A 6,000-nucleotide genomic window follows, 5' to 3' on the forward strand; every position below is an offset into this window, starting at 1 on the left:
ATCCAACCGGAATCAAAACTGGTTTGACTTGTTTGACGGTACTCCCTGATTGGTTCTCGTACAAGTCTTTGTTCTCCTTCTATATAACTGCATCACTACCCGGCTGGTTGGGTGGTTCAATAACTCTATAACAACACCAACATCTCTCCTAAAAACTCATGTTATATTCAACAATAAATACTCAAAACAATACCATGCATAATAGAGTCTGCCTCTTACATCTACTGTGACTCGTATCTCATTAAATTTGTCCATAAACCAACGTGACACGCATCTCATTAAACCAGCTCATATACCTGCGTGACACGCATCTAATTAAACCGGTTCTGGATATACAGAGCTCATTAACTCAGGCCTGTTGAATTCATGAATAATTTCGTCTGGTCCTCCCCACGATACTACTGGTATCAGCATTAAAACTCATGAATATTTCACTCGCGTGCTACATGTACATCTTCAGGAAAATATTGTGTTACATACTTTTTGCACTGACGGTTTTTATTCTCTACCCGAATACTTGTCGTGGAGAAATTACTCCATGAAATTGAACAGTCCCGCCTGTATTGCGTAATTCGGGATTCCCGAGAACACGTGCGAAAAGGAAAGGATTAGAGCCGCCATGTTGGCATGATGTTGTGTTTAAGGAAAGAAAAAGTAAAACTCGCCCAACGCGACATGGTAGCAGAGCGAGCGGATTGAAGAAGAAAACAAAAACAAAGAAAGCCGTACCTATCGTTTGAAGCCGTTCATTTCAACGTCAGCCGAATAATTCTTTCCTCGACGCCGTTATAGTGTTGTCAACAACATCAGCCTCAAATCAGCCGAGTTGATTAATTGCCTTGAAACCTAGCCGAATCCTTCAGAGACATGACAGACTTGGGCTCCATTAAGAGACAAATCGAAGCAAGGAAAAGACATGTTGTTCTTAATATTGACACAGCAAAGGATATCAAACAGCGACCCATTGATGGCGATCTTGAAATAATCCTGGACGAAACTCGTGACAAACGCGATCAATTGCAGCAGCATTTAACAGTGTATGAAAGTCTCCGAACGCAACTCGAAGACGCTGCAAAAGCCGTAGGAAAACGAGAGTATGAAAAAGTTATGGAGGATTATGAAGAGTACTCCAATCTTGCCTTTGAAGCCGAACAACTTGTTGTGGGACTTTCGTCGAAACTGGACATGATAAAAGACAGAATGGAATTCAAACTTAGACGAGGAAGTGTGAAAGTAAACATTGAACTAGAGGAGAAGATGCTTCAAATCGAGCAACAGAAAGCCGAGATCGAGCACCGAAAGTTGCGAATATAAGCAGAGAGGCTCAACCTAGAGAAAGAAAAACTGAAGAAGAAAATTGAGACTGAAACAGCAAAAACAGGTACGAAACCTAACACTGTCAAATTACCAAAGCTCGATTTTAGCAAATTTAGCGGGAAATTATTGAAATGGCATGCGTTTTGGGACTCCTTTAACTCAGCAATACACTCCAATGAATCTCTCAGCCCAGTAGAGAAAATGAATTACCTTAGAGCTAAATTAGAGGGAGAAGCTGCAGAAGTAATCTCGGGGTTAACCTTGACGAATGCTAACTATCAGGAAGCAATCAGACTATTGCAAAAACGCTTTGCTCAAAATGAGATTATCATAAATGTTCATTATACTAGTCTCATGGATTTACCTGCCTCCTCAAGCCATACATCAGCCTCAGCAGAGAATACCCTGCTAGCTTCTGATGAGCATGTACTAATGCAAACAGCCACCACTGAAGTAGAAGATCTACACAAATCAAGAAAAGAGACTGTCCGATTACTTCTGGATACAGGTAGCCAAAGTACCTACATCACTGAACAGCTGGCAGAAAGACTTCAGTTGCCAATCAAAGGATCTGAGACCCTGACAGTCTACACATTCAGCTCATCCAAACCCAGACAGCTACAGACTCCTTTTACTGAACTCAGGCTGTTAACCAAAGATGTATCATCCCTGCATTTGAGAGTCAATGTTGTACCCAAAATAACTGGTACCCTGCAAAGAGCAAGCTTTGATACAAAGAACATTGAACACCTTCGTAAGGACATTACACTTGCTGATTCAATCCCCACTTCCAAAGAAGCCGCCAGCATAGAGCTACTGCTTGGAAATGACTATTATTGTGACATTTTCTCTGGTGACATATCAATGAAACAAGTTATTCCAGGATTGAATCTCATGGCATCCAAGTTGGGATGGATTCTGACAGGCAGAGTTAAGTCTCAAGAAGCTCAATCTGCTCCTTCTGTGGCAATGCTCACATACACGTCCAATCCAATCAGAGCACATCTTGCCGCACAAGAACTACCTATTGAACATACAACAACATTGGAAGAATTCTGGAAACTTAAAACACTCGGAATCAGTGAACCTATGTGTGTGAATGATGATGATGTAGCCCTGCAGAAATTTAATGACACTGTCAGATTTGAAGATGGGCGTTACCAAGTAACCTGGCCCTGGAAAGAAGAGTCCCCCTCGTTGCCAACCAATTATGAACTGGCAATGGGAAGATTGAGATCCCTTGTCAATAGACTCGTCAGAAACCCAGAACACCTGACAAAATATGATGCAGTCATTCAGGACCAATTACAAAAGGGCATCATTGAAGTTGTACCTGATGAAGATTCCACAAACACATTGAAGCATTACATCCCACATCATGAGATAGTGACACCCGAGAAGACCACCACAAAGATACGCATTGTCTTTGATGCCTCCGCTAAAACCAGAAAGGGAAGTCAAAGCCTGAATGAAAGCTTACACCGTGGCCTAATAATACTAGAAGATTTGTGCGGACTTCTGATGAAGTTTAGACTTAACAAAGTCGCCCTAGTTGCTGATGTCGAGAAAGCTTTTCATCAAGTGGGACTTCAACCTGAAGACAGAGACGTAACCAGATTTGTTTGGTTAAAAGATGCCACAAAGCCGACCCTGGAAAACAATGTCCAGGTACTGAGATTTACCAGAGTTCCATTTGGAATGATATCTAGCCCATTCCTGCTGGCTGCAACAGTCAAGTATCACCTGAACAGAGCAGATACCCCAGTAGCCAAAAAGATTTCAGACAACATGTACGTGGACAACATGATCACAGGAGTTGCCACATCAGAAGAAGCAGACGAATTCTACAAAGAAGCAAAGTGCCTTTTCCAGTCCTCATCAATGAATCTCCGTGAGTGGGCATCAAACTCTCAAGACTTCCTCCAGAGCGTCCCAGAAAGTGACCAAACAAGTGGAGACACTATGAAAGTCCTTGGAACCACCTGGAACATGAACAGTGAAACAATTATTATCAATGGATCTCACACTTCATCCTTTCAAGTCACTTCCAAAAGAGAAGCATTGCAGTCTATCAGCAGAATTTATGATCCATTAGGTTTCTTCTCTCCAGCCACACTCAATGGAAAACTGTTCATTCAAGAACTATGGAAACAAGAGTTAGACTGGGATGAAACACTCAATGAATCACAACAGCAAGAGTGGTACAAGCTGCATGAAAACCTTAGTCCACTGTCCTCCCTGTCCATACCAAGATACATAGGAGGAGATGAATACAAACTGTTCTGTTTCACTGATGCTTCAGCCAAGGCATACTCAGCAGCTGTATACCTGTACTCCGCAGTGGGCAAAACCGCCAATGTTAACCTGGTATTCTCCAAAGCACGTGTTGCCCCAACAAAGTAACTCAGCATTCCAAGACTGGAACTGTTAGCTGTTCTTATTGGAACTAGATGCCTAAACTATGTTACTGAACAACGCCAGTTACTAGTGTCTGACCGGATTCTGTGGACCGACTCGCAGTGTGTTCTTCACTGGATGAAAAGCCACAAACCCCTACCCGTATTTGTCCACAACAGGTTGAAAGAGATAACCTCTCACAAAGATATCAAGTTCAGATATGTCACCACAACCCAGAATCCAGCTGACTTAGCCACCAGAGGTGTTTCCACAAAAGAACTCATTAACAAATCAATTGTGGTGGCATGGACCATCTTGGCTCGGTGATCAAGAGACCAAATGGCATTCGTGGGACTTTCAGCAAATTGACAAAAACACATTGCAAAAGATGGCCAAACAGCCTGCTGGTCCACAGATTATGTATGAGACCTCATCCCTGAATGGAATAGATCGCCCGAAAGAGCAACCTGACAAGCCAGTTGCCCCGTTTGAACTGAGTGAAAACAATTATTCATCCCTAACAAGACTTCTCATGGTGCTGGCGATTTATTCAAAAACTTTAAAAGAAGAGCACCGAGAAAGGAGAACTTAAAGCTGAAGACATGTCCAGAACAGCAGTTTTGTACCAGAGATCAAAGCAATCAAGAATAATACAAGAAACAATCTGAAGAGTCAACTAGGACTGAAAGTAGATGAAAATGGAATCACCCGTTGTCATGGCAGGTTGATCAGAGAAAACCTCCCAGAAAGTACCTTCTACCCCAAGCTTCTACCGAAGAACCACGCCTTTACAAGTTTAGTCATCAACAGCTTCCATGAAACGTTGATGCATGCTGAAGTATCCCATACATTGTCAGCTATCAGAAGAGAATTCTGGATACCACAAGGGAGAGCAACAGTGAGAAAAGTTCTCCTGAACTGTCGAAGATGTAGAAGACACCAAGGTGGCCCATACAGAATGCCCCAGATGGCTCCGTACCCAGCCTCAAGAATAGAAGAATCATCACCCTTCACATATACAGGCCTTGACTATCTGGGACCCTTGTATGTGAAAGTGAATAACCAATCAGCAACACAAAAGGTGTGGGTCTGCCTATTTACCTGCCTAGCAGTCAGAGCTTAGAAATCATCAATGACATGACTGCAGAACAATTCCTCTTGTGCCTTAAAAGATTTATCTCCAGGCGTGGCAAGCCGAAAGAGATTATATCGGACAATGCCTCACAATTCAAGCTAGCGAAGTCCACTGTGTATGAAGCATGGAAGTTTGCCACCACTAGCCCTGACATGCAAAACTATCTTGCCAATGAAGGAATCAAATGGAGCTTCATCATTGAACTGGCCCCCTGGATGGGTGGCTTCTATGAACGTCTTGTGGGACTTGTGAAGCAGGCTCTTCGAAAGAGTATTGGAAAGATCTGTTTGAACATTGTCCAGTTAGAAACCATTCTTACAGAAGTCCCAACTGTTGTAAATTCACGACCATTAGTGTACGTGGGAGCTGATCTGAATTCTGGATTCGCACTTTCCCCTGGTGACTTTCTTAGTCTAAATCCAAAAACCGGTGTACCATTCCTAGCAGCAGAAGATGAAAAACCGCAAGATCCAGACTTTGTTGAAAGACTAAGTTCTGCACAGAAACTTCTGGAAACATGGAAGAAAGGCCAGAAACATCTTGACACGTTTTGGAAACTGTGGTTTGATGAATATGTGCTGAGTCTACGAGAAAGGATGCAGAAACACTTGAAAGCTCCTAGAGTTCAATCCAAAGCTCAACCCACAAAGGGATATGTCGTGCTTCTGAAAGAGAGTTCACCAAGAGGAACCTGGAAGTTAGGAATGATCGAATAACTCATAACAAGCAATGATAATGAAGTAGGAGCAGCTACAGTCCGAACAGCATCAGGAAAGTTGCTGAACAGACCATTAAACTTTCTGTACCCTTTAGAATGCTCGGAAGTGAGTGAAAAACCAACAGAATCGGACGAGCCTGTTGTTGACGGAAAAGCAGATGAGACAAACAAGCAGAAGAGTACAGATGAAACTCGACTGAGAAACGCCCTATACGCAGAGCTGCAATCAAAGCAAGACAAAAACTAAACGAACTATTGAACACTTAGTCAGATGCATGTTTAAGTCCGTGTATTTATTTTTGTTGAATTTTCTTCGCTGTATATATTTAAGATAGGCTTCAGAAAGACATTGTCAGTTTTCGTTCGATGTGCCATACAACAAAATTGGCCTCGGGAGTGTCGTGGAGAAATGACTCCACGAAATTGAACAGTC

General features: G+C 42.5%; 2 protein-coding genes across 2 annotated transcripts; both read left to right on the top strand.

The window, feature by feature from the left end:
- The first annotated feature begins 1,518 nt into the window (after positions 1 to 1,518).
- On the top strand, positions 1,519 to 3,720 carry LOC144648335 (uncharacterized). The gene has a single exon (XM_078507930.1). The coding sequence runs from the start codon at positions 1,519 to 1,521 to the stop codon at positions 3,718 to 3,720; it is 2,202 nt and encodes a 733-aa protein (XP_078364056.1).
- A 1,131-nt stretch (positions 3,721 to 4,851) lies between these two features.
- Positions 4,852 to 5,565, top strand: LOC144648336 (uncharacterized). The gene has a single exon (XM_078507931.1). It carries the CDS (start codon positions 4,852 to 4,854, stop codon positions 5,563 to 5,565), a length of 714 nt encoding a protein of 237 aa, XP_078364057.1.
- The last annotated feature ends 435 nt before the right edge of the window (positions 5,566 to 6,000 follow it).

Source organism: Oculina patagonica, chromosome 4 (genome assembly GCF_052425735.1).
Source record: "Oculina patagonica isolate OP01 chromosome 4, crgOcupat, whole genome shotgun sequence".
Classification (NCBI taxonomy): domain Eukaryota; kingdom Metazoa; phylum Cnidaria; class Anthozoa; order Scleractinia; family Oculinidae; genus Oculina; species Oculina patagonica.

Bases quoted from the DNA above. Each gene is read 5' to 3' on its own strand.
- LOC144648336 (XM_078507931.1), top strand. From the start codon at position 4,852: ATGACTGCAGAACAATTCCTCTTGTGCCTTAAAAGATTTATCTCCAGG.
- LOC144648335 (XM_078507930.1), top strand. From the start codon at position 1,519: ATGAATTACCTTAGAGCTAAATTAGAGGGAGAAGCTGCAGAAGTAATC.